Raw genomic sequence first — 24,556 nt, 5'->3', positions numbered from 1 at the left:
TACGAGGCGTTTGTATGGGTGCTAAATCAATACCAGCCAAGGAAAAATGCCATATAGGTTTTTCTTTAAAAAAATCTGTCATTGTTTTGTGAGGGGAACTTTTGTACTGGTATTGGTTTGAAAAACATTTCTTTTGCATAACATTACACATTTTTTCTTCAAAAATTGTCAAGACTTATTTTCTTGACAATCAATGACAAAAATACGACTATGTGCAATAGGTAGTTTTATGTCATATGGCATTTATGGATACACATGGTAGTTTTGTTTAATTAGTGTTAGGGGGAGCTATAAGTACTCCAAAATTTTAAGACCCCTTTGATGAGAGATGAAAACTTTTTTTTCTTCCTCTGAGCTGACAAATGTGTGTTTTTCAAGCTCTTATCTATCGTTGAGTGTAAAAATAGCAACAACTCATGAAAGTGCGGTGGTCGTCTTCTCCACATTTGGCCGCTGCTTTTTCCGTCTCCCGCGGAGAGGCGCGAGCAATTAAACGCCACGCGGTTCGGGCAGCCCACGCCGCCCACCAACTCATCTCCCTGCAGCAAATTGTTACAAAACCAGGATTGAAGGGTTTTCCCTGACTCTGAAAAAAGCAATCCTAAAAATAGCGTTCCATCTGGCACATTGGACTGCGATATCGTTTGCTACGGTCTGTTTCCTTGGCAACGTTTTATCAGCTTTTCGGACTAATGGCTGCAGGAACTGGACGGCGTCCCAGAGCGTCTCCCGTCCTAGGCGGAAAAATGTCCCGCTGAGTCACTGCTGGACGTCATTTTATTTGCCCTCAAACTCTGAACAGGTGGCGCGAGAAAATTTTGTATTTGGGAAACAGCAAGATAGACGCACTAAAAAGCTATCGTTTCGCAAGCTGCCTCCCCCCTTGAGTGAAGAACAATTGATCATAGGTACGTAAAAGAATATTTGTGTGTAAAAAGAATATCATAATGTTAACAAAAAATACCATATTGTTCAAAACAACTACAAAAAAGTGACAATTTAGTTAAAATGTTTCTAATTTAGGATACAAAAATGTAAATACATTTATGAAAGCACACCCCTAAAAAACATTTATATATATATAATTTAATTATAATTCATAATTATGTATTTTTTTAAATCTTTGAAAAAAATGAAATTCAACTACAATTGTAATCAAATAAATTATTGAAATTATAATGTAAAATCATTCAATAATGATAAATACAACGTGCAAAAGCAATTTATAGTATTTTTTATGTTTAATTGTATTTAATAATTATTTTTTAAATAAAATTATAAAATTAATAAATATATATTGTAAACTTTTTTATTTTATATAATTAAATATTTTTAAATACAATGAACAAAAACAATTGTATTTTTTTATATTTAATTGCATTTTTTTTTTTATAAAATAACAAATAAAATAAATCCATATTGTAAAATTATTAAATATTGCACTCTAAACTATGCGTCAAAAATGTGAATTGGTCCATTTCTGATCCATAATTGGGTTACATTTCTGATCCATAATTGGGTTACTTTCGACCCAACTGTTTTTAAATACAATTTATTGTACTAATAATAAAAATGAAAAAAATACATATTTGATCAAGTGTGTGTGCCTATTGTTGCGGTACCTGGTTCTGGCTGCCCTCTCGCAGGTTGTAGGTGATGTTGTTGTGAATGTCGGAGGCGAAGACGCTGGCGTACTCGGGGTAAAGGTGGAGCACGTCCCTCAGCCCGCGCACGCTAATGTACTGAAGGTCGCAGTAGGTCAGCGCCTTCACATCTGCGTTGGTCTTGATCACCTGCTCGCTGTCCGGCAGGTCGCAGCCGATCAGGTCGCCTTTGCCTGCAACAACAAAAATACAACACAGGACCAAGATATAAGGTAACTTCCGTCGCTGGCAGCCATGATGTGCTACAGTAGCTTTGTTTTAGTTGAACTCAATTGCTCCCAAAGACGCATAAACATGTTCTATTTGGAATATTACCATAGTCCCAAAGACATATTTATACGTTTTTGAATGTGTGTTGTTGTTGTTTTTAATGCTAGAGCATACAGAAGGCTTTGATGCAGCCTCTTAATTGAAGAGAACGCTTGAGGCAATGGTAGTTATTACAAAAACGGCAAGCAGGTGGCAGCATAGTATAAGAGATCAACCAAAAAGCTATTTTCCTTAAATCGGAAACAGATTCAAATATTTTTTTTTCTTGATGAAATTAGAGACTCTAATCTTTCTTTTGGTGGGTTCCATGTTTTTAAAGCAATAGAACGCAATACTCCGTGGGCCTTGCAAAATCAGTCGAAGTGGGTTGCTTCAGTGAAAATGGCTGAGAGTGAATGAGTTTAAAAAAAAATAAAAAAATCTGGTCAGATGATACAGAATTTTCCATCTACTATGTGTCAGTCAGGCTGGCACCATTTAATTAATTTATCAGTGTCCAACATCGGAGGGATCGATTTAATCGTTGGAGCTTTCGGTTACCCACGAGAACTCAACAAGTGCACGTTATCTGATCCAAACTACGGCACTTTGGTCCGCCATCACAGTCGATCTTTCCATAAATAATAAGCGGGCGCCAGAGTGCCTCTGATTGACTACCGCTAACCTGGACAAAAAATGATTGAAAAAACTGCGTTGTAACCCTTTCAGTAATGGATATCTGAACAATGTAATGTACAAATGTAAAAAAAAAAAGGTGAAAAATTGGCAAAAGAAAATAAATAAATATATATATAAATAAATTGGCAAAAAAGGGTGAAAAAAATGGCAAAAAAATAAAAAATATCGGCCAATTTTTAAAAGACATATCGACTAAGCTAATATAGTCCAAATACATCCGTCGGGCTCTTGTAAAAAGTATGCGAAGCGGCGGGGTCTACGAACCGAGTATGGCCAGCACCACGCCATCCTTGAGGACCTCCAGGGATCCGGAGCAGACAAAGTAGTTGGCGTGCAGCGCGTCGCCCTGGCGGATGAGGTACTCGCCGGGCACGCAGAAGGACGTCTTGATGTGCAGCGAGAGCGAGCGCAGGCACCCTCGGCTGGCGCCCTTGAAGACGGCCAGCTGCAGGATGTCCTTGTTCAGGTGCATGGCGATGTCGGCGCGCAGCTCGTCGGGGAAGTCGCGCAGGAGCTGCACGTGGCGAGGTTACAACAGTGGAAAAAAATCATTCACATGTCAAATGGCAAAGCTTGTAACCAACAGTCGGATGGGGGGGAAGTTCAGCGCTGGGAGTGAAATGCCCAAGAAAGAAACTCAAGGCACAATGAGTCTTTCCTTATTTAGAATTTTGGCATTTTAAATTCTAAACTAACTTTGGAAAAAAAAAAAAACTTGCTGTAAATTGGCGCTTTCAAAATACGTGACTTTACTTATTCAGGGTTTTTATATTGGAGTTAATTATTTTGAATTAGAATTCAAACATATTTAAAAAAAATAATTATTATGAATTCAAAATTAACATTAATTTAAAATGTATTAAAAATAAATAAAACCAAAATACAGTATTTTAATTTTTTAAAATAATAGAGTAATTTTCATATTAAAAGTAAAATAATTTAAACAAAGTTTTACTAGATATTATAATGTATTGTTTTTATTTTTTTTAAACTAATTAACATATAAAAAATAAGAAATGTTGGTATTTTTCAAAGTAGAATAAAAAACTACTACACATTTTTTCCTGAAAATGATTTTGAAATGTGTAATTATATTTCTATAAATACTTTACTTAAATTAAAATATATTTTTAAATGTACCTTTTAAAATTATGACTCTTAAACAGACATTTGTGATTTTTAAATGTAAAATTATAACAAAAAACTACAAAACTGGAATTAAAAACATATTTGATATATTTTACTTTATTTTTTAGAGTTAGCTAAGAAGAACAAGTGAAGAAAGTTAAAAGAACACATGTGGCTACCTCATTGGCGTCGATGCCGTTGTTGACGGACCAGGTGGTCTGGAAGTACTCGAGCATTCGCTGCTTGAGCTGCTGGGGCAGCGCGTGCACGCGGATGAAGTCCTTCAAGTCCTTCATGCGCGTGTGGTAGAGCGAGCGGCGCGAGTACATGCGCTGGATGATGGCCGTCACGTTCCCGAACACCACCGCGTGCATCAGCGCTGCGGGGGAGGATTTCCCGTCAGTGCCCGCGAGGTTTCCGGCGCCGGAGGCGGGCCGGGCGCGCGTACGTACCGCCAACCAGCATGGTGCAGATGGAGAAGATCTTCTCGGCGTCGGTGTTGGCGCAGACGTTGCCGAAGCCCACGCTGGTCAGGCTGCTGAGGGTGAAGTAGAGGGCGGCGATGTAGGCGCTGCGCACCGACGGCCCGCCCGTCGTAATGTTGGCGTACGGCGAGTCCAGACGCTTGCCCAGCTCGTGCAGCCATCCTGACAAAAAAGGACAGTTCAAAAATGGCTTGCTCGCATATTTTTAGTTCATCATTGAAAAAAACTTTTAAGTTGGATTCAAATTGAAATTATTTCACATTAGATCATAAATTTCATACGTTAGAATTTCATTTTTTATTGCAATAATTAATTTGACCATAATACAAAAATGTGTATTTAATCACACTAACAACAAGTATTTTATTATTATTAATAATAATGATTAAATGTTACATAGTTAAAGATTATGAGGCAATAAAAAAAAATTGTCTAGTTAAAATCAAAACTTTAAATTAAAAACGTTTTTTGCACCTTATTTACAAATATTAATTTGAAGTTTTATCTCTAAAATTGGTTAAAAATGACAAAAAAACAACAACCAAATAAATTAACTAAAACTGAACTACTAAGTTGAAAATTTCTATTTTTCTTATTTAAAAAAAATTACATTTACGGAAATTGTTTTTAATCTTATTTTCTGCTGTCTATAGGATTTCTTCTTTAAAACAGTTTTAAATTATATTTTACGCTTTAAGGTAAAAATACTCATTCAAATGACAAACATGTAAAAGTATAAAATAGAATAAAAATGTTTGCCAAGCCAACCATTGCATTTCTTTAAAATAATAATTTTCAGCTCTTTTTGTATGTAATACGACATTAAATGTAAAAATGTAAATGTTTTTTAAAAATATTAAAAAAATATTTAATTTTAATATAAAAAAACAACAATTTGAATTCACGGAAACCACTAATGGCCGATTTATCCCAGCCTTTTTTATGAATTTTTGCCGTTTCTGAAAAAAAGAATAATACTTTTTTGTTTCGACACTGATTTTTGCTATTTGCGGTCCCTTTCCCCCCGTTATGCACTGCATTTCTATAAATAGACATTACACAAGCTTCACTGAATGAGCGTTTTATTGTTAGGAATTTCAGACAGTATGTTCCAGATGGAACGAAGCGCTGGTTCGACCACTGACCTATTTCCCAGGTGTGACTGGTCTCGAGCTCCTTGCGTCCGATCATGTACCAGACGCAGGCCATCCAGTGGGCCAGCAGGGCGAAGACGGACATGAGCAGCGTCAGCACCATGGCGCTGTACTGCGAGTAGCGGTCCAGCTTTTGCAACAGCCGTAGCAGCCGCAGCAGCCGCACCGTCTTCAGCAGGTGCACCAGCGACGTCTGCCGCCGCACAACACACACACACACAACAAAACAGCTTTGGCTTGAAAGCGCTACATAAATAAAGATGACTTGACTTAACTCCTTGCCCACTGGCGAGAGCATCACAGGACTTCCTCACCACTGTGATGTTGAAGGCATAGAGGAGGTCAAAGGGCAGAGCGGCCACCAGGTCCACAAAAAACCACGAGGTGGCGTAGTGGATGCAGATGGAACGCGACTGGTACACCACCTGACCCGACTGGCTCACAAAGGTCGTGCGAAAGTTCAGGATTATGTCTGCAACAATACAAATGTCAGTACAGAAAATTACTAAATAAATAATAAAGCACCAAAAAGTGAGTTGATATCAGTAAAAAAAAAAAAAAAAAAAAAAAAAAAGAATGACTAAATGCAATATAAAAAATACAATACATTTTTTGCTCAACATAGTTAAAAACAATATTTGCATAATTCATGTATTTTATCAAAGTTATTTTACAAAAATTTGGATTACATTTTATTTACAAAACATATTTAATAATTTTACAGTATGTATTTATTAAATTATTTTATTAAGTTAGTGAAATTAAATACAAAAAAACAATATTTCTTTGCTCATATTTAAAATACATTTGATAATTTTACAATAAGTGTTCATTTGTTTTATTACAATTGCGGCTGATTTGAATTAAATTTTTTTAAAGATTAAAAATATGACATGATGTTAGTACAAAAAATGATTAAATAAATAATAAAGCAACAAAAAGTGAGTTAATATCATTGTTTAAAAAAATTTAATTACTAAATGCAATATAAAAACAATATAATACATTATTTTTGCTCATCATATTTAAAAACAATATTTAATAATTTCTCAATACACATGTATTTATCAATATATTTTATCAGTTATTTTAAAAAACTATTGCTTAAATTTTATTTACAAACAATATTTAATAATTTTACAATAAGTATGTATTTATTAATTTATTTTACAAAAAATGTATTAACTGAAATTAAATATTTTAAAAAAATGCTTATCATATTTAAAAACAATACTTAATAATTTGACAATATTTATACATTTTATTAAAATTGTAGCTGATATTCATTTATTTTTTCCAAAGATTCAAATGACATTATTAAATACTACATCACTTAAAACTATTTCATGCATTTTCAGAAAAAATGCTATATTGGGATGCATAGGCCTTTCTGAAAAAATATTTGCCATTGTTTTTTTTATGGGGGGGGGGGGGGGGGTTGTATGCATCAAGAGTTGATTACTTCCCTAAATAAATGTAAATAAACGGTACATTTTCTTATTACTAGAATATAATTTTTGCATAGAATCGGACATTGCATCAAGAACGTGCCGGTGGCGCCGACCTGTGATGAAGAGCATCTCGACGGCGATGTCGCTGACGATGGTGGAGCGGGCGGCCGTGACGCTGTCGTGGTATGGCGTGAAGCTGACGTTGTAGGGCACGGTGACGGCCACGTAAAAGGTGGCCAGCAGGATCAGCCAGTCCCACAGCGCCTTGGACACGCTGTAGTGCAGCAGCAGGAAGCGAGACCGCTGCACCGCCGCCACCTTGTACTCCGGCACCGACGGACGCTCCATCATGTTCTGACAAATGTGGGATGGTCAAACTTTTGGATGCAAAAATCAGGATGTCTCCATTTGCTGTGAATTTAGTCAAAGAAGCTTTTTTTCTGTTAAAGGCCAATATATTAAGCAATAAAAATGCAAATTTGGAAGATTTTTTTTTTTATTGAAAATAATCTTTCGAAGAGATCTTTGATGAGACTTTACCGCAAAAAATAGTCAACTTAAAGCCCAAAGTGTTCACATCGCTACAAAAAATGACACTCAAGTATTACGTGTGACATCACATTTGGTAGGTCTGTCTATCCGTTATGAGAAGACCCCCCAAAAAAAACTCGACGAGCCACGCCCAAAAATTCAGCGTCCACGTCTATCATGAGAAGACCCACAAAAAACGAGTCAAGAACCCATGCCTGAAAAGACACAGGAAGTTGAGCATTTTGGTTCGAAGCAGAAGGCTTCATCAACAGCTGCGGACGCTTTAATGAGCGTCCAGGCCATGTCGAGAAAAGCCGCTGCCGTTTAAGCCCGCCCCCCCACCTCCCCCGCGACACTCTTCTTTTTAATTTGCCTTTCGTCCCAGATGTCGCGGCGCAAGCCCGGTGATTGGAAAAAGGGCGAGCGCGGCCTGGTGAGGACGAAGCACTTCATTAAGTAAATATTCCCAGCAGGCTTTGGGCTTGATGGAGAAAGTGGAAAGACAATTCTGTGACATTCACAATTTGGGATAGAATATTTTCTAAGGAGTTTTTGCCACATTTTTTCCTTTACCTTAGAGAAGTTTGTGCCGCTCTGTCTGTGCGCGCCCTGCCCACCTGGGGGCAGTATAAGCCAGAAGGCTTCGATGCATCCTCTCAATGCTTGAAACGATGGTAGTTATTACACAAATGGCCAGTGGGTGGCAGCAGAGTATAAGAGATCAACCAGGGGTCATGTTGCAACAAGCTCATTTTGACAGGTTTTCAACAGGAATGTGAATAATGATGAAACTTAGCTATATTCTAATGCTAATTTCTGCAGAACGTTAACAGATGGAAATATACTTTTTTTTTCCTGATGAAAGAAGAGACTCTAATCTTTCTTTTGGTAGGTTCCATGTTTTTATAGCAATAGAACACAATATTCTGTGAACCTTCAGTCAAAATCCAGTAAAACAGCCGGGAGCGAAGGGGGGTTGCTTCAGTGAAAATAGCTTTGAGTGAATGAGTTAATGACTACTCTGTATAATTAATTTTTTTATATACATTGTTTGACTTATTTGTAATTTATTTGCGATTTGTTGGATATGCTTAAAATGTTATATTAATCTGCCTCATGTGGTGCAGGTTTTTGTTTTTGTAATGCGGCGGCGTACTGACCCCGCCCAGGTTGACGTCGCCTTTGGCGCGGCGGGAGAAGCGGCTGGTCAGCTGGTACAAGACGGTGCGCCCTCGCTTGCGGGCCTCGCTCAGGCGGGAGCTGCCCTTCCGCCGCCGACGCTTGTCCTCCTCCAAAACTAGCGCACAAAAACACACCACAATGCTAACAGCTCATGTGCTAGCATAAAAGGCGAGAAAGTACAAAAAGTGCTGATGCGGATTTGACGCGATATCAAATTATTTCAAAGAAATTGGCTACTCCTTGCTGGGCGAAGAAGACGCGCATCTACCGTCCCTGGTGCTTCTGTGCGGACATTTGCCGTGGCTGTCGGTGATGTCCTTGAAGGAGAAGAGGAAGAGGACCATCTCGCCCTTCTCGTTCTTGATGGGCACAATGTCCAGCAGGCACCAGAAGGCCACGCCTGACACAAAAACAGTCAAGAGATGCTTCTGGGAAATTTCTGAGTTGACAAAATCGATAGGATGCTCAATATTGCTTTTTTCAGACCAATACCAGTAGAGTAATCACTCTTTGAGTACTCGTCGATAACGAGTACTTATACCTGTAGTACTTTTTATCTATAAAATTACATTTTTACTTCAAAAAAATGTGACCAAAAACCTTTCTGACGCAGATGATGATTCACCGACGAGTGCTGAGGAGGATTTAGTAAATGTTTGCCTTAAGTATCGGTGACTGGAATTAAAGTAAAGTAAAAGTACTTCAAGTAAAACTAGGATCGAGCCAATAGCCATCCCTCATTAATTTTATATACTTGTAAGATTTTAAAAAGTATATATTTATTTACTAGAATGTTAAATTTCCACTTTATAAAAAAATGATGCTGAGGAACTCCCTAGACTTAATTTAGAAATTATGTTGAAATTTGGGAAAACTTTATTTACAGTAGAAAACTATTTACTTGCTTATTCTATTTAGCTTAACACATGCTGATGACCCTGGAATGCTTTTGTTATCATTTTTAAACAAAGGCTGTCAATTCTTTATATATGTTTGAAATGAAAAGATTATAATTATTATTATTATTTTTGACGCTAATATTTTCTCTTTTACTGCAAATGAATATCGGCTTGAAATATCGGTTATTGGCCCCCTTGCCTACCAATAACTGGTATATGGTATCGGCCTTGAAAAAAAAAACACTTCAGTCTATCGCTAATCGAAAACAACTCCCTCATTCGCCGCCATTGACATCTAGAGACCTCAATGATCCAATTTTACCGGTCTGGCAGTGAACGAGTACAAAAAAATCTCTTAACGCCAGCTAAGTAGATGACGCTCAAGGTGATGAGCCGTCCGCACGTCGTACCGTCCTTCCTGTAGAAGTGCACCTGGGCCTGGTACTCGTGGCGTCCCTCCAAGGCCTTCTCCATCTGCTGGGCCACGCGCTCGCTGGTGTCGGCGCCGTACAGGAAGCGGCAGCTGCAATTCTTCTGCATCACCTCGGTGCGCGTGAAGCCCGTCAGCTCGCAGAAGCCGTCCGAGCAGTAAACGATGGGGTAGCCGCGCTGGCCCTGCGCGTTGCCCAGCAGGAAGTTGCTGTCTGACGCCCGCAGCGGCCAAAAGACAAAAGACAAAGAAAAAGACGCTCCAGTTCATCTTTCTGCTCGGCGCTGAAGGAAATACGTGAAAATGCAATTAGAGTACAATGTTGCCTCGTTTCCCGCTGGGATTAGGTGCCAAAAGATGCCTGCAATAAATGAAATTCGCGAAGTAGCTAGCCTTATGTTTTACATTTTTTATCAATGTTTTAAGGCTCTAAAACACCTCACCACACAGTTTATACACTTTTCTCATCAAGGCATTTACATATTCTCACATTTCTCTCGTTTAAACATTCTCAATGTTCAAACCTTCTGAAATGTGGTTAAAAAAATATATATATTTTTAAGTACATTACTGTAAAAAAATTAATAAAATGCATTCGAAAATGTACTACAGCGATACCGCGATACACCTCAATATGGTGGTCATATTTTTATAAAATAAAAAAATACATCACACATTTGAACATTCTGAATGTAAAATTCTAAATTTTAAATTAAAGTCAGAATGTGAGAAGAACATGAAAAAAGTCACGTTTTATTTCATGAAGAATATAACAGTGTCTGGTAAATCGCTACATTTGTTCGGAAAGAAATAACGCCTTTTAAAGTTGATTAAATACGATGTGAGTAAAATACTAAGACAAGAAAAAAAATGAAATAAGTTGATTACAATCTATCACACCATTTTTAATACAAAAATAAACTGAAAATGTAAAAAAAAAAAATATTGATTGTTAAATCACTGACATCACCTGCCATTTTTTTTAATTATATCATTTGATTTGATAAAAATAATTTGTAATCTCCTAAAATGTATCTCACAAAATAGCTACTTACACTGGTGTACGGAAGGTGCAAATGTTTGGTGGTGGTAGGAGGGGCCGTAGGCGCACACTGGCAACCACGCTTCCGTCAGCCTGCCTTCCCCAGGGCAGCTGTGGCTACTTAAGTAGTTTGCCGCCAGGCCACCGGAGTGTGAACGTGCGAGTGCATGAACAATTTAGCCATTCCATTGTAAAGCGTCTTTGAGTGTCTCGAAAAGCGCCATATAGATCCGATGCATTATTATTATTGTTATCATCCGATTTTTAAGTTTAAAAAAATACACATTTGAAATAAACACTGCAGAATAACATTAGAAAATTTTAAATTGTAAAACAAAATGTTACAAGATATCATCCTTTTTTTTTTAAGGATGTTAAAAAAAAAAGTAAAAATGCTGATTACAAGACAACTTCATTTAAAATTTGTAGACATTTCTAAATATGAAAACAATGTTGACTTCCACAACAACAAAATTGGCCATTTTTGCTTGACTAACTCATTCACTGCCATAAATTCATAAAAAATAAAATAAAATAAAAATATTTAAAATTAGGGGCGACAGGCAATTAAAATGTAATTAATCGTATGACTTCACTCCTATTTACAATAACAATAAATACAATAATATTTTTTTTTTTTTAGCTTTTCATACTCTTGTTAACAAAAGAGGGAAAAAAATCATAAACTAATAGAAATAGCCCAAATAAATTTTTGACGTTTTTAGCCGTCAATGGCATGAATGAGTTATAAAGTTATAAACCTATTTGACAAAATTTTAACTTGGCCCAATAATACTACAATCATTGTCGCCAATAAAATAACGTTTTTGTTGATTTGTTTTATGCCCACTGGACTTCACATTTGAGGTTCCATTTGCGAAAGTGGAGGCAAGGAGATCCCGGTCTATCAGAAGGCCCCGTGCGGCAAAAGCAAAATGCAATAAGGCGGCCCAATTAACGCGGCGCGTGTGTTGATTGAAATGTTGCCACTCTCATCAACCTGACACATGATTAGCACGCCGCGCCATGATGATGATGATGATGATGATGATGATGATTGTTATTAGAAGGAAGAAAGCAATAAAAGCCGATGAGCGTGCACACGAGCAATCCGTCCAAATGTCAAGCTGCAGCACTTGTTTTGCTCATTAGCGCACATTTTGTGCTTTTTTTTTTCTTTTTTCTTTTTTACACTTCGCAGCTTCTCAGTCTCATTTTTTGAATATATAGTTTTGGGTTGTCACAAAAAAAGATATATATATATTAAAATCACAGCCACTGCTTCACACATGGCAGGTTTATTTTCACAAAAAAAGGGGAATGTTTAGGGGGGGAAAAAAAGCATAATGTGTCTCGGTTGCGAAACGCCACGTACGATTACAGCGGTGGCGAGTCGGCACAGATGTGTCGTTAAGGAAGAGGCGGGGCCACTGGGAGCAATCTCCAGCAGAAGATTAGACTGCTTGGCATTGTCACGCGCTCGCACGCCGATGAGCAAGCGTGCTCCATTTTAGGTTTGTGGGCCAAAAGCACTCAAACAGAACAAGGAGAAGGACGTCCGCAACGCTGATCACGTTCGCAATCAATCAATCAAGTCGTTAGCATAGCCTAGCTATGGGAACTATTAGTTAGGATTTGCCTATTTTGTACAACTAGGGCAATTAATCGAGTTTGTCAGGACAATTTTTAAATCATTATTCCAGTAGTGACTTCTGTAGTAACTTAAGCGCTAGTTTTAGCCAACTCTAAACTTTATTTCCTGCCAAGAAAAAGACAACATGAGCGGAATCATGTTGATTTGAATGTTAATTTATTATTACGTTGTATTGACAAAAGAGGAAGAACTTTGTTTTTACATCAGGCATATTGAGGATTCTTTATCTTCTGCAAAGAACCACTCATACGGAGAAGTTTTGTCTGCATTATACTGCCCCCAAGTGGCCAAGGTGCGTACATCAGAAGGAACAGCACAGCCTCCAATGAATTGAAGGGGAAAAAATGAAGGCAAAAACTGTTGAATTCTTTACATTCTCTTTAGTTATGTCTTCGTGGCAAGATTTAGAGAGCTAGTTTTCTGTTTTTGTTGTTTTTGGAAGGCTTTCTATTCGCTTCACTGGGGAACAAATTAAACTTAAAAAGGTACCACCGTGTACTAAACCTACAAAAGGAAGGCTGCGAATGCGAGGTAGTGCTAAAGGCAACAGTTTGTTTTTTGGCATCGATATTTCTCACTGGGGCTTGCTGGTGCTATCGGTCCTTACGAATGGCGGGAGAAAAAGAATCGTACGTTATTTCTCAACCGCGTGTGTGTATTTGCGTCACAATGCGACTTGTCTCCTCGCCACCGCTTGCGCGTCTTGCAAGTGAAAGGTGTTTGCTGAGCGGGTACAAAGGGGCTTCTTATCTGTGCCCGCAGCTGTCGGCGCACCGCCGCCGCCGTCGTCACTGTGTGAATGTGCGTACACGCGTAAGCGGCACAAACGTGCGCGGCACGAGAGCGCGAGGCGCACGAGGGCAAACTTTAAAATACGACGCCGAACAGTCTTATGAACGGTCTTGGCAATGTTTAAGGTCAACATGTTGCCTAAAAATGAGTAACAATGAAAGCGAAAGACGGTTCAAATGCAAAACGCGTATCAGGCGTGCAAATAGGCTGGTGCTAACTTTAGCATTGACCTCATGTCGAATTGCTTTGCAGGCTCAGATTTTTTTTTTTTCCAAGCTCCAAATCAATAGTGATGAGAAATGAATGCCTTCGGCAAAACAAAATTAATTAGAACCTAAATGGCTTTATTTTTTTAAGGTGCGCAATAAAATACATAAAACTTAATTTAACAGCATAATTGGATTGATTGATGTGAACCATTTGGCGGCTGCGTAAAATATAAAAATAAATGTGCGTGCGTGTACAAGTGGCGAAGAGCGACACATGCGGGCCGCTGTTTTGACATTTGCTGCTGCTGAGTCGGCACTTTTTCAACGCGGTCTTTTGTTGCCGATCTGACACATTTTCAACACCATAAAAGTTGTGCTCTGCCTTTTGACATAACTCAACGAATCACTATTTATAATTCACCAATTTATCTGCACGGCGCGGTTAAGCATCCGCTTGAATAAATAAATAACACACCTCAAATATATTAACAAAATAAATTAAATCACCCTATTTTTACCACCCAAGTTAGTAGACGTGGCATCTGTGACGCTGACGTTTACAATGGAGTTTAATGTCCACTTGAATAAATAAATGCCACGCCTCAAATAGACCGCTCTATATTTTTTACCACGAGAGGAAACGAGATGATGATGTAAAACAGATGAGAAATCAATCATATTAAACAATCGGTCATCGGTAGTGTAAATCAAGACAGATTGAGCTCAGTGGTTTCTGCTGTTTTGGTTAGCAAGAGACTTCTGATGAGTTACATATTTTCATGTCCATGTGTGAATAAAAGTGAGGTACTGAAAGTTATTCGCCATTTTTTTTCAGAAGCGTTCGAAAAAGTGAGACATCTCCGCTATCTGTGACCGAGTGGATAACCCACAATGCCGCCTGATTCCCACACAAGAGGTGGCGACCTGTCAACCGGCAACGGCACGGAAGCTATTTTGAGCGGGGGGGCAATTTGGCCCGAGGACAAGTGCCGCTGCGGGCACGTTGGCCTTTGCGCCGCCCTGCAACCAGCCAGCTGGCACCGGCATTCTTATACATTTTGTATTTAATGCAGAGCAGTCATGGCGAGGTCGGCAAATGACAATTATATTTGCTTTACTTGATCTTCTGCCAAACAACAATCGGCTGCAAGCGTAACTGGATCAAGGTTTTAAAACCTGAGAAATGTTGTCTTGTTAGCTGAAATTACTCAAAAGTAGGGGTGTCAGGCAATTAATTTTTTTTTAATTGTAATTAAACGCATGACTTCAATAGTTAGGTCACGATAAATCGCAAATTTTTAAACTGTTCCAAATCTCGTTAACAAAAAGTAGATTTTTTTTTAACTAATAGAAATATGGATGCATCTTTTAGTCATTGATAGTAATTTCATAATAATTCATAAAAGTGAGCTAAAAATAAAAAGATGTACTGTAAAAAACGAGTGTGATATTGATTTGTGTTCAGGTCATTTCTCTGCCACTAGATGGCAGAATTGCATTTGTATGACGTTGGTGACAGCTCAGTGCACTTTTCTTTTCATAATAAGAGCTATGTAAACTTTAACATGAAGTAACTTGTGAAATTCTGCACATTCTTAAAATTGCAAAATACAACTTGACCCCAGTCTCCACAAATATATGCATTATATTACATTTATTACTGCTAAATTTTGACGTAGACGTGCCTGCTGCGCTGTGACTGGAATGACCCGAGTACAGGCTTTTCAAGTAATTGAGTGTTAAAAAAAAATTGTGGCGTTAAAGCAACTTTATATTTAAATTAACGCACTCATTTTGACACCCCTACTCAAGAGATAGAAATAACAAAATATTGTATTAATTAATTATAATACAATTAAAAGCACATTTTAAATACAGTTGTGAGCAATTATCAAAATAAAACTATGCCACTCAAAGACTGCAAATGCAAATTTTAACAATTTTAGACATTGCTGTTTACAAAAAAAGTTAAAAAATAAATAAATAAGATATGGCCCACCTATTATATTGTATGTGATTAAAGCCTCAGCACCTGTTCATCATATCAAAACAAGATCGATTCAATCGCACGCATTCATTATCGGCAACCACTTAACAAATCAGGCTTTAAACAACGTCAACATCCTACGCCACAACGCTCTCGTTAATTCTACTTTTACACCACCAGTGGGAAACTTCCGTCCCTTGGGAGAACGTTCGGATGAAGCCCGCCGTGCGCTTCTGACAACAACTCCACCTCAGGGGAAATGTCGCTCATCGTGTCGAACGATACGGCAAAATTGCATCAGGTTTCTCCGTGAATTTAAGCGCGGCCCTATGAGGGCTTGCGGCTACACACAACTCGCACAAGTCCCCGCGGCCGCTGCGTACAACGAGGCACGCGCTCCCCGAGGAGGCGGCAGCTACAAAACAGCAGAGCGGTAAAGCAGCCGCCTACGCGCTTGCCACCGTGGCCGCTCAACGTTTGAGGTCAGAGGAAAACAGGGCACATTTTAGGGGACCCAAGAAAAGCCCGAAAACAAATCATTTCATGCCGTCAAGGACACGCATTTAGTTTGCGAGTGTGTTTGACAAAAGCAGTTTTTGTTACTTATTTTGGGGCAAAAAGTCGTTGCAACTATTAGATTTGAGAGACGATGCAAAAAAGCTACAATTTGAGAATAGTAGATATCCTAAAAAAAAAACGTACACAAACGTTCTATTTTACGTTTTTTTTATTTTTTATGCTACAGCATACAGGATGCAGCCTCTGACCTGAAGAGTTTGTTTAAAGGAATGGTAGTTATTTAAAAAAAAAAAAAAAAAAAAAAGGCCAGCAGGAGTATAAGAGATCAACCCAGGTCATGTTGCAACAAGCTCTTTTTCCCAGTGTTTTTAACAGGAATGTGAATAATGATGAAACTTAGCTATATTCTAATGCTAATTGCTGCAAAACGGAAACAGATACAAATATACTTTTTTTCCTGATGAAAGAAGAGACTAATCTTTATTTTGATAGGTTCCATGTTTTTATAGCAATAGAACACAATATTCTGTGGGCCTTGCAAAATCAGGCGAAATTCAGAAAATCAGCCGGGAGCGAAGGGGGTTGCTTCAGTGAAAATGGATGCAAGTGAATGAGTTAAAAATGTCAATTTCAAGGGTGTCCAAACGTTTTCATTTGATGGCCGCATACAGAAAAATAAGGATGCAAGTGCTGCTTTGAAATTCTTGAACTCATTAAAAACACTAAAACCGGGCAAAAAAGCTTATTGTATAAATTGTGCATTTTTTTGTATAACTGCTACAAAACTCTCTGCTAAAGGCGATAAGATTTTGGGGTGGCCTCGGCCCACGATCCCACTAGACTAGATCCGCCCCTGCACCGAACAACGATCAAATCCCATCTCCACATTCAGAACCAAAAAGAGAACAAATTGTAGCAAAATTTTGATTTTTAAAACAGCTATTTGGGGATCATTAATAATAATTAATAAATGGAACTTGGAAAATAAATCATTTTGAATTCTGAAATTGAATGAAAGTCTTTTGAAGAGAAATTTCATTATTATCATTTGTTAATTTATTTCAGGCAGCAAACAACATCAACAATAGATCATTTTCTCCAGACAATACTCAACTAAACCGAGCCTGAAAAGGAGTGGGAGAAAGAAAAACGTATTAAGTCCCATGTCATTTTTAGTATATGCCGTGGAACAAAAAAAATAAAAAATAAAATAAAAAAGCCTCTTTTTGCACTTTTACCTGGGATGTAAAATACAAAACTGGAAGAAAAAAAGATTGCGTTAGACAAACTAAACAATTTGTCACAACTTTTTGATTGCTAAATAAAAATGAAACAATGCGCTGATTATTTCAGTATTAATATGTACTTTTTGTGACTTTCCTTCTGAAACGCAGTACATCAACCCAACGTCCTCACTTTCCTGAGCTTGTTTAGTGGAACGCAGCTATTTTTTCTGTAGGAATGGCAACAGTTGGAAAGTCAAGTTAATTGCACCATCTGCCATCTAGTGGAAGAGCATTTCATCGTCCTGCTTGTCACTAAACGTCGCTGGCAAACACAGGTGACATCATACAGGAAGTAGCGAGCACTTACGGGTGCCGTCGAAGCGAGTGGCGATGTTGTCCAGGAAGGTGTTCTGGGGGGCCAGGAGCCCCTTCATCACCGGCATGTTGAGCCCGAGCCCGAGCCCGCTTGGGGGTGGTGCTGGAGTGGTGGAGCGGGCTCAGGTCATTCCAGAGGCGTGGCCGGAGGGGGCTCCGTGAGTGCGGCCGCTGCCACGTTCCGCCATTTTAGAACCAAAGAAGCTAAAAGGCAAAAAGAAGCAGGATCCAAACATGTTGCGAGGAAGTTCCGCGGCGATCCGTCGCATCTTCCGCTCTGCTTCTGCCGCTCCTGCATCCCGCTCCCTGCGAGGCGGCGGCCAATCAGATGCTTGCATCCTCTGAGAGCGAGCGAAACACAGAGAGAGAGAGAGAGAGAGAGAGAGAGAGAGAGAGAGAGGAGCTGACGGCAGCCGTGGAAACCACTATCAGCACATGGTTTTTGTGTGCGCCAGGAGATGGATGCTTTCTATTGTGTTCCTCCCTCGCGGGAATCTCATTTAACCCGCGTGGCATGTTCCGGGTCAATATTGACTCGGGTCAAGATAATCTTTATCTGTATGATATCATGACTGACAGCTTTTCGAAATGTACTATATAACCTGTCTGATATGAATACATTTGGATGGATGATTCGGTGCAAGAGGAAAAAAGAGGAAGTGGTCCAAGCTGGTCTGATCGAAAATAACTGAATTCACAAAACAGAAGGATCAATTCAAGAGTACGTCCCAGGAGAGACGAAAGCACAAAAACCGAAACACGCGCTTACAGTGCATAAACGTGTGGGACAACTCGTGTTCTCTGATTGGTCAATCCCAGATGGGCTGATCTTTAATCGTGTCATTGAACTGACCATATTTGGCCAATCGCGTCCAAACGTACTTTTTTCATGGTGGCACAATCGAACATTTTTTTAGAATCGATTATTCCATCATTTATTACACTCGCGTCAGTGCCGTTCCGAGGGTCAAAGTTTCAAATTCCCATCACGGAACCCTCACCCCCCCCCCGCCCTTGCAGCCTCCTCGTGAGAGAATTAAGGCTCCGCGGGCAGGAAAGCCGCTAAGAGCGGATTACGCGCATAAGCCGGGAGATGTTTGTCATGACGACTTGACGCTTAACACGGCCAAGTAACACGTCCCACAAGCCAACAAACAACTGGCAGCCCACAACAGGTGGAAATGTGCCCCACAGGTAGCTGTATTTGAGGAAAAAATAACTTTGATCCATAAAAAAAAACACAAAATTAGCATGACTCAATAACAAAACACATACAAGAATATCATCAGGATCATAAAGCATCAACACCGTGTATTTAGCATGTACGCTATTGTGAACCCATGTTACATAAACAAATCATATTCAGTAGTGAAATTAATATTCGACACAAACAAAACATCTTCACACGAGTCTCATCAATAGCATTAGCTAGAATACAGCATTAGCTAGCATACCAACGTAAAGAACACGCTCGCTCAAACTGACTGCCCAACTTTACGCAAACAGTATAAACGTAGCTTTTTGCCATTCATATGTAAACGTGACAGAATACAAGATAATTGTAACAGCAAATGCTAATATTTGTAGCTGCATTGAAGCTAACGCAAAACTTGAAACTAATCACCCCCTCCCTATTTGGGTGTTCATTTATTCGGGTGCATATGAGCTTCAACTCTAATGATGAAATATAGATAAGACAGCCGACATGCTGTTCAATTAGTGGATGACTCGGCTGTTATGCTTCAGAAGATCAATGGCGGGAAACAAGTGTAGTGAAAGTATTACCGGCGTAATGTTTCTCCTCTCGGATTCCGTTCCAGTGTTCGCTCTTCCTATCACTTTTTTTTCCCTCTCTCTCTTAATTGAATGGCCTCCCATTGTCCAGCGGGCTCGCTCGTATTTTATCCATCCATTAAACATGGCGACGGGCTGCCGATCTGCTCGGCGGCCTGATGGGACACATAGACGAGCACCTGGCGGACATGATTCCAGTCTGGGAGGGCGGATAGTAAAGAAAAGACAGACATATTTTGTGATGAAAAAAAAAATACCATGGGACCTTGACTTTTTTTTCCCCATTTGTTTTGTGACCACACTTGTGACTCAAAACACTCTTATCTCAAATCAAAACCCTTATTATATATTTTCTTCAAATGACTTGTACAGGACTTGATGTCACATTCATGGTGGAAAAAGTTATGAAAGAATTTATACCTTGGTCTGATTTGATTTCACAAAAAAACTGGCATTTGAGCAGGGGTGTGTAGACTTTTGCTCACATCAATTGTACAACTACATGGTGTATTTCACTAAATCACAGAGTTGTGCCTTAGGAATGTCCACTTAGCTCAATGCTAACAAACAATGCAAAACGCTATTAATGGGCTAACTAATACAGGGGTGGCCAAATGTCGTCTTTTGTCCGGATGTGTCCACTTTTATGTCCTGTCCGGGCGTCCCAGGGGTTTTATGAATTCATAAAAATGTCCGGTTTTTCATAGCGGGACAAAAGGGAGGCGGCGTACATTGTGTCATGACCGCAGCTGCTCTCAAGTTGATTGTGAGGTGAGAGGGTTAGGGCTAATTTTGTGTGTATGTTTTATTATTGTTAAGAAAAAAAAGTAGGTTCGCTTTTCACTTCACTTCACTTCCTCAGTATTCAAATAAGGCGCTTCCAAGCCGGTGATGTCATCTTGGTATGGGTCGATCCCTGCCCCCGCCATGATTAAAAAAAATAAAATAAAATCCACCGCAGGAGCAAAAAAGGTCACCTCATGACAAGTACATTTACTCAGAAACTGCATGTTTTAGTATTTTGTATGCGGATTTATGAACATTTGATGGCTGCATGTGACGTAAAATGTCCGCCAATTCTGGAATGATTCTGATACGGTCATGTCGGCCCACATAGAAAAATGAACTTAAGTACACTAAAAGTATGTTACTTGAGGATGAGCTGGATTTCCTTCAATGAAAGCCTCCGCACGGCCATTGACAACTCAGACCCGTCCGCCATTGTCCAATCTGCTAAATTTGCACTGGATTGACACGAGGCAGATGTGCGCGCGCTTAAATCCTTCAAGCACGAGGTGGGGATGAGAGGTCCGACAAACACTTGCTTCCTCCCTGAAACCACCACCATTAACGTAATCTGCACGGGGCGAGAGAATAGAAAACGGGGGTGGGGGTGTGGAGGGGGGGGGGGGGGGGTTTGGAGTGAGTCATTCATGAGAATTGGAAGTTGGAAAAAAAAAAAAGTGTCAATGTCAAACGCGGACAGAAAATAGGACGACGCTGCTAAAAATATGAGCATACTTGCCAACAGGGAGACTTGCAAGCTGTGCAAGAACAGCCGAGGACAGACCCAAAAAAAAAAACAAAAAAAAAACTGCAACAATGTCATTTGCTATCCCGGTATTTGAAAACTTTACTCCGATTGAATCTGAATAATCTTGATGCTCTCAAATTGAGATTTCCAAATCCTAACCGAAGACCATTTATGAGGATCGTGCTGACCAAAACCTCCTCGTTAATGGTATACATAATTAAAAAAAAAAAAAAAAACACCTAACATGGTCATTTAAAAAAATAACAGCAATAGCGTCGTCTTTTTTTGAGAAACATACCAAAAAAAAAAGCCTTATACTTTTTTTCTAATAAATGCCTGACTATACAAGTCATCTTAAAAAATTTTTTTTTAAAAGTATTCTTTTTTAAATATACATGGTAACTTTTTTTTTTAAAGAAATAATCAAATTAATTGTCGTCAATTAATGGTTAGTTTTTAAAATAGTTTTGTTTTATGACGGACTTTCTCGTTGGACGGGATTGGCAAAGTGAATTGTAGGCGACGTCAACTTCGCATTTACTTCTGGTTAAGAGGATCATTCGGAAAGATTTGTTTGCTATCAAGGCGGACGCTAGAATGATGTCATCTTGGGTAAATCACAAAAAGGCTAAAAGCCCAAAAAAATATACTCCGTAAATGATCAACGTTCGGTATGTCCGAAATATAACAACGATTACCGTGCCCGTCCACATTGCAGATCTGGAGACCGATCATGGTCACAATAATGTCTCAAATATGCAGAGTCTCCACGTACACAGCACAAATGATCCAGACTTGAGATCAAAATGTCAGAAGAAAAAAAGCTAAATGTCAAAATCTGTTATCTACTTTTGAAGTGATGTGGAACTGAAATGATCAGATCAAGATTACGGATCAAAAGAAAGAAAGACAAATAAGTGATCATAAATGAAACCCTCATGAAAGTTAACAGTTGACCAAATATTGAAATAATTAAATCAGTAATAAATATTGAAATGTTTAAATCTTTCAATCACTGAATATATCTGAGACAGACTGAGTTCTTCATCGGCCGTGTTTGGGTCCCGAACGACGGGGCTGCAGGAGACCATCTCCTTCATTCGTTCCCACACGCGGAACTTGAGGTTTTCCGCGTGCTTGGCTTCGTCCGGCAGAGCTCCTTGCCGGGGCCGCTGCCGGATTCTGTTCATCGCGTGCCGGAAGTTCTTCGTGAAGGAAACGGGGTCAGAGGTCAGCTGCTCCTCTGCGCTCCTGATCACGGCCAGCAGAGCGGCGATGTCGTTGTCGAGAAGGTCGATCGTCCTCTGCATCCTCCGACTCTTCTGCTCCTTTTCGTCCTTCGCCGCAGCCATCCTGGCCGCCTCCTCGGCCTGCAGGAAGCGGCGAAACTCCTCGAAATCCTTCTTAATCTTGATTTCCGCCGTCTCCCTCCGCTTCTTGCTGCATGCCGCGTGTTCATTCCAATCATCTATTACCTTTTTGTATTCCGTCTGTCTTTTCATGGCGCACTGCAGGCTTTCCCGAAGTTTCTTTATGTGACCTTTTGTCATTTCATTGCAGTTGAGGCACGCAAGCTCCTGGTGGTCCACGCGGAAGAGTTTCGGTTCCTCCTTGTGCAGGATGCAGATGTCGTCTGACTCCACTGAGGCTTGCTTGAAGGTCTCGCACGCGTTCTTCGGCGCCACGTTTGAAGGCGCATCCTCCGATCGACACTTTTTTCTACACACTGGACACGATCGATTGCCTTTCTGCTCCCAACACTGCTGGAAGCTGTGACCGCACGGCAGAAAGACAGGATCTTGAAAGATCTCCAAGCAGGTCGGACATTTGAGATCGTCCTCAACTCGGCCGGCCATCGTCCTCGGTGGACGAGCTTCCAACGTTGATTCTCGGGTGAAGGAATTTGGACTCCAAGTGCGCCGATCGGCTTGTAAGACGTCTTCTCCTCAGTGCGGAGTCTTGGGGGGGCGCCATGCGAGAGCTTAACACAGAGGCTGCAGTTACGCTTTAGACCAAAGGTGGCAGTCGCGAGTAAAAAAAGTGAGCGACTCCGCAATGATCCTTTCATCTACGATGTCATGCGTTTGAAGAAGAGCTTTGCGACAGCGGCTGCTCTTCGATAGAAAGCGTCCGGAAAATGAAATCAACATTCGACTAGGAAAAATAAAAATAAAAAATTAGAGCAAATGTTGATTTTGATATGTCATTCAAGCATGTTTGAGTTTGTGTAAATGCTAATTTGGGTAAAAAAATAAATTAAAAAAACTGTTATGTGATGACTTGACAGCTCACTCTTTGTACCAGGAAATCGGATCAGATTTGTGACGTAGCCCTCCATGAAAGCAGACTGATTGTCTTTGTGGTGAATATGGGGTCCCTGATTTTTTTTTTCAAATTTGGAAGATATTTAGTTTACCGGTACTGGCATCAGACTATAAGAGTGAGATGGGCCAATTTCCCTTCCACGTGACCAATGGTGTCCATCAGGGTGAAATACTGTCTCCTTTCCTTCTCAATGTCTGTATCAATGACTTGCCTTTGATTTGAAACAAGAGTACTACAGGATGCATGATTGGTGATTTACTGGTTAACCATCTAATGTATGCGGATATAAATAAGTACTTACCGCGAGCATTTATTGTCAAACGTGTTTAATAAATGTTAATGTCATTTTAGCACGCGGTTGACGTTAAGTGACCGCCATCGAGCAAACATTTTAGCTAGCATGCTAGCAATGTGTTAGCAGTTAGCACGCTGCTGAAAAGGTGAACATGTTAAAAGTTACAACTACGAGTGTAAGAAGAATCTTTAAACAAACCTCTTGTCAGAGCTTTTGGTCTTCTTGTCTAAGTGAGTGGAGAATAGGAGGCAGAGGATGTCGACGTGATTCTGTCAGACAGACGAAAAAAAGAAAAGAGCGCTCTTTCTGTTAGTCACAGCTTAAATGGGTTTTCGCTAATCATCATCACGTGCTATTTTTTTCAAAAGCTTTATTTAACCAAGAGAACAAAAAATTATTAAACTGCATTTAGACAGAAAAATCCTGATAAAATCAGTAAAGTACTTGCCAATGATCGAACCCTGCTCGTCTGCACCAGAACCCTTTTCAGAATCCATTAGCCCAAACTTTTGTGTCCCTTCCGGTACTTCCGGTCGCAATTATCCCTTATTGTGAGAAATTGCGCCTGAATTATACAACCACTGATTCTATGAATAGAACCAAAAAAAATCCCATAACCTCAAACGCCGAAGTGGTCGAGTGGTGTAAGACATTGCCTTCGGTTTACTTGTTCTCGTGATCGAGCCTCGTTTTATGCACCCTTTAAAATTCGTCGTTATGTTTCTTAGTTCGAGGGTGCTTAAGCGGGGATCGAACCGAGATCACTTGAAACCGGAGGCAAAGTTTTATACATTCGGCCAACATGGTTGAAAGTGTTTGGCGTTTTATCTTGTGTATTTGTAGGATTATTTACATGACTATATGAACCCAATAAATTGGATGAGATTCGACTTTTGTAACGCAGTAGCTGGCCGAGTGGTCTGCTACAAAGT

At 39.6% G+C, this 24,556-nt stretch overlaps 2 protein-coding genes across 6 annotated transcripts in view; both read right to left on the bottom strand.

The window, feature by feature from the left end:
* Positions 1 to 24,556, bottom strand: part of LOC147156329 (voltage-gated delayed rectifier potassium channel KCNH4-like) — a 32,004-nt gene that overhangs the window by 6,786 nt on the left and 662 nt on the right. The window contains exons 2-15 of one of the 3 annotated variants that reach the window (XM_086063702.1): positions 23,823 to 23,893; positions 20,622 to 20,827; positions 19,462 to 19,669; positions 17,669 to 18,017; positions 9,853 to 10,086; positions 8,812 to 8,943; positions 8,522 to 8,658; positions 6,944 to 7,184; positions 5,694 to 5,851; positions 5,371 to 5,572; positions 4,193 to 4,387; positions 3,920 to 4,119; positions 2,877 to 3,126; positions 1,623 to 1,837 (exon numbers count right to left, since the gene is read on the bottom strand). In XM_086063702.1, the coding sequence (XP_085919828.1) occupies positions 1,623 to 1,837; positions 2,877 to 3,126; positions 3,920 to 4,119; positions 4,193 to 4,387; positions 5,371 to 5,572; positions 5,694 to 5,851; positions 6,944 to 7,184; positions 8,522 to 8,658; positions 8,812 to 8,943; positions 9,853 to 10,086; positions 17,669 to 17,744 (2,040 nt within the window). In that variant the 5' untranslated portion in view covers positions 17,745 to 18,017; positions 19,462 to 19,669; positions 20,622 to 20,827; positions 23,823 to 23,893. Of the gene's footprint in view, positions 1 to 1,622; positions 1,838 to 2,876; positions 3,127 to 3,919; positions 4,120 to 4,192; positions 4,388 to 5,370; positions 5,573 to 5,693; positions 5,852 to 6,943; positions 7,185 to 8,521; positions 8,659 to 8,811; positions 8,944 to 9,852; positions 10,087 to 17,668; positions 18,018 to 19,461; positions 19,670 to 20,621; positions 20,828 to 23,822; positions 23,961 to 24,072; positions 24,158 to 24,556 lie in introns of those variants that run through there. The other 2 variants (XM_086063701.1, XM_086063703.1) reach the window with 2 other exon arrangements.
* On the bottom strand, positions 20,802 to 24,209 carry LOC147156330 (E3 ubiquitin-protein ligase TRIM35-like). Of its 3 annotated transcripts, none has more exons than XR_015091527.1 (3): positions 23,823 to 23,963; positions 21,703 to 22,985; positions 20,802 to 20,827 (listed from the first exon to the last, which is right to left on the bottom strand). XR_015091527.1 is itself a non-coding variant. In XM_086063710.1 (3 exons), the coding sequence occupies exon 3, from the start codon at positions 22,858 to 22,860 to the stop codon at positions 21,982 to 21,984; it is 879 nt and encodes a 292-aa protein (XP_085919836.1). In that variant the 5' UTR covers positions 22,861 to 22,985; positions 23,823 to 23,893; positions 24,073 to 24,209; the 3' UTR covers positions 21,471 to 21,981. The 3 variants fall into 3 exon arrangements, 2 of the variants coding, with proteins under 2 accessions (XP_085919836.1, XP_085919835.1); XM_086063710.1 differs by lacking the exon at positions 20,802 to 20,827 and adding an exon at positions 24,073 to 24,209 and having other exon boundaries at positions 21,471 to 22,985; positions 23,823 to 23,893; XM_086063709.1 differs by lacking the exon at positions 20,802 to 20,827 and having other exon boundaries at positions 21,471 to 22,985.

This window comes from Leptonotus elevatus, chromosome 20 (genome assembly GCF_054856555.1).
Source record: "Leptonotus elevatus isolate MCC_2025b chromosome 20, RoL_Lele_1.0, whole genome shotgun sequence".
NCBI classification, from domain to species: domain Eukaryota; kingdom Metazoa; phylum Chordata; class Actinopteri; order Syngnathiformes; family Syngnathidae; genus Leptonotus; species Leptonotus elevatus.
Note: the sequence above shows the minus strand (reverse complement) of the source record. Positions and strands in the feature narration are given on the sequence as shown.

Excerpts from the sequence above, each read along its gene's own strand:
- LOC147156330 (XM_086063710.1), bottom strand. The coding sequence starts at position 22,860 with ATGGCCGGCCGAGTTGAGGACGATCTCAAATGTCCGACCTGCTTGGAG.